This window comes from Rhinopithecus bieti, unplaced genomic scaffold (assembly GCF_001698545.2).
Source record: "Rhinopithecus bieti isolate Rb0 unplaced genomic scaffold, ASM169854v2 repeat_33704, whole genome shotgun sequence".
Lineage (NCBI taxonomy): Eukaryota > Metazoa > Chordata > Mammalia > Primates > Cercopithecidae > Rhinopithecus > Rhinopithecus bieti.
In genome coordinates this window covers 1-3,358 of record NW_016881011.1, presented here as the reverse complement: position 1 = coordinate 3,358, position 3,358 = coordinate 1, and the positions used below count along the sequence as shown (strand labels likewise).

General features: G+C 36.8%; 1 protein-coding gene across 1 annotated transcript; it reads left to right on the top strand.

Annotated features, from left to right (window-relative positions):
• Window positions 1-434: 434 nt before the first annotated feature.
• On the top strand, window positions 435-2,095 carry LOC108525767 (microtubule-actin cross-linking factor 1-like). Its single transcript, XM_017866613.1, has 3 exons — window positions 435-538; window positions 733-831; window positions 2,016-2,095. Exons 1-3 carry the CDS (start codon window positions 449-451, stop codon window positions 2,061-2,063), a joined length of 237 nt encoding a protein of 78 aa, XP_017722102.1. The 5' UTR covers window positions 435-448; the 3' UTR covers window positions 2,064-2,095.
• Window positions 2,096-3,358: the final 1,263 nt, after the last annotated feature.

Here is a 3,358-nt window from a genome sequence, read left to right as displayed (position 1 = left end):
CTACAGATGAGATGAAAGGGTTGGTCAGACTGCATGCAACTAAGGCGTCAGCAAACTGTGACCCACAGGCCAAATCTTGTCCACACACCTGTTTTGTGTGGCCAATGAGAAAAGGTTGAAAAGAAAATCAAAAGAATAATATTTTATGATGTGAAAATTATATGAACTTCAGTTTTCAGTATTCATAAGTAAAGTTTTATTCTAACAACCACACTCTTTCATCTATATATTGCCTATGGCTGCTTTCACTTATAATGAGAGAGAGAGTATGGCCTGATATTTTCTGCCTCACCTTTTACAGGAAAAGTTTGCTAACCTCCAGCCTGAGTGGTCACCAAAATGCTTCCAGCAATAAAAGCTATGATTTATTACATGATGTATGTGAATTATAAAACCCTGAGTAACTGTAGTGAAATTCATCCTTTCCTAGGACTATGAATTGCAACTGATGACATACAAGGCCTTTGTGGAATCGCCGCGGAAATCCCCTGGCAAGCGCCGTCGCGTGCTTTCCTCTTCAGATGCCATCACTCAAGAGGTGAGAGGGTGGCAAAAGGAAATACACCACTGTCTTCCCTTAAGGAAAGATTCATTTGCCTGGGCCTTATATTTTGGTTTAGGGCTCACTTTTCTGGTGAACATGTGACTCCATGAACATTTCCTCTTGTTTTCAACTATTTACATTTCATTTTCTGGCAGATGATTTACTTAAATTGTTCTTTTGAACCACAGTTCATGGACTTAAGGACTCGCTACACGGCATTGGTGACTTTAACAACTCAACACATGATATACATCAGTGATGCACTCCGGCGTCTGGAGGAGGAGGAGGTGAGGACAATTGGGTCCAAAATTATCTTGAAAGTGCAGTAAAACAGCTTAGCCAGCATGGTGGTGTGTGCCTGTAGTCTCTGGTACCCAGGAGGCTGAGGTGGGAAGATCACTTGAGCCTAGGAGTTTGAGTCCAGCCTGGGTGACATAGGGAAATCCCCTCTCTACAAAAAATGTTTAAAAATTATCTGGGCATGGTGGCACATGCCTGTGGTCCCAGTTACTTGGGAGGCTGAGGTGGAAGGATCACTTGGGCCTGGGAAATTGAGGCTGCAGTGACCCATGATTGTGCTACTGCACTCCATCCGGGGCAATAGGCTGTCTCAAAAAAAAAAAGCCCAAACTATCCCATGTACCCCATAAATATATACACCTACTATGTACCCACAAAATTAAAATTTTTTAAAACCAGCAAAAAATTATATATGTTATATGTGTAAGATATATTATACAATTAAATTGTTATATAATATTTGAGAGACGAGGAAGTTAGAATACTATGTATAGTTATGGTTTCATTAAAAACAAAACTGTATACTACAAAGACATAATAAGGCATAGAAAGAAGTTTATAGGCATTTATACCAAATTTCTGTGGAAATAAGATTAAATTACATAATTATGTATTTTAGACTTGTTTGAATTTATTGTAATGAGCATGTCATCTTTTGTAATTATAAAATCTTCTGTCTTTGTAAAATAAGTTTCTGCATATTCAGTCTCTCTTATAAAAGAAAAGCTGTTAAAACATTAACCATACCATCTTTTGCTTTTAAATTAGCAAGACTTTCTTTATATCCATACCTACATAATATAATCTCAGTAGGCTTCAGTCTCTTCTCCTCTTCTTACAGATTCACCTGTAAACCTAAGAATTATGAAAATGAGTAAGATGCTATATGTGAAGAGATTTTTTTAAAAATCATTAAATAATTATTGAGTGCCTATTATATTTGTTTGTATTTTCAGAAAGGTATTAAACCTAGGTATAACAAATTCAGCTCACAAACACCTGTAAGCAATACTGTAGCCTGGCTAAATTATACTTGGGGTTATTTTCACAGCCTACTTATTTAGGTAACTTTTGTGTCTGTTTTAGGAAGACTTCATTTAAGAAAATCTGAAGTCATGCCAACCTAATAAAAGACATTGCTAGAATACTGATTTTCTATTTCCTATTCTAGAAAGTGGTAGAAGAGGAGAAACAAGAACATGTGGAGAAGGTTAAATAACTTTTGGGCTGGGTGTCTACCCTAGCGAGAAATACACAAGGAAAAGCTACCTCATCCCAGACCAAAGAATCAACAGACATTGAAAAGCTATTTTGGAACAGCAGGTGAGAATAAGGTCCATCTCTGTTTATCTGGGTAGAATAATATGTGTTAATGCATTAGGTGGAATAGTAGAAGTCACATGTGGGCCATTCCAGAAGTGATTGCTACCTAAGTAAATGTTAACTTAAAGAAATTTAAGAAGCCATCTTGTTTGTTCTTGTACCCTTTTATCAGCTGTAGCTCATTGGTGATAATTTGACCTAAGCTGCATGTTTTCTCTAGGATTAAAAAAAATTTTTTTAATACATTTTGACTGTTTTCTTGGGTTTTGAAGCTTTTCTCTTTATTTCTACCATGTAGGTTCTGACAGAAGAGCTGACAACAAAGAAAGAACAAGTCTCTGAAGCTATTAAAACATCACAGATCTTCTTGGCCAAGCATGGTCATAAGTGAGTATTAAATGAGAGATTATGGCACATCTGGGGCACCTGGTCTATCAGGCTAAAACTTATGGCTGTAATGAGATTGCAGACTGGAGAATTCAGGGCAGCAAGAGTCAGATTATGGGGATCCTGTAGTTCATACTGAGGAGTTTCCATTTAATTTGTTGGCTATGGGAAGAGATTTTAAACATGATTGTGTTTTGCTTTTAAAGGTTGCTAGAACAGTTATATAAAGAAAGGACATGTAGTGAGAATAGAGGCTGAGAGGCCTGTTAAGAGGCTATTCTGATAATGTAGGCAAGAAATCATGAGGAATGGAAATGAAGAAACTAATATTCAAGAGATATTAAGGATAATGAATCTATGGGTTTGGTTACACATGAAAATTATCACATAAAGTGACAGATTTGAATTATTAGTGTATTAGAAAGCATGAGGGTAGATTACCTCAAAGGGTTTTTAGGTCTTCTCAGCCTGTTGAGGAAGCCTCAGAGAAGGAAAAGGAAAATTATGAATGATAACTCAGAACCCAAGAAAGAACAGAGTTCTAAAAGGAGAGAAGTTCAGAAGTCAAGAAAAGTTGAGAAATATCTGTACATTTGGCAAGTTAGAAGTCTCTGGTGCCTCTGGTGACAAGTTGTGGGATGAGGTCAGATTTAGTATGGTGAGGAGCATATTGGAGGCAAGGAAGGTGAAACAGAACTGCTCTTTCAAGAAGCCAGGACATAGGAGAGGAAAATGTAATAGAGTCAATATTTAAAATGGAATATATGATCAAGAAGGTTTTGTTTTCTTAAAAGCTACAATGGG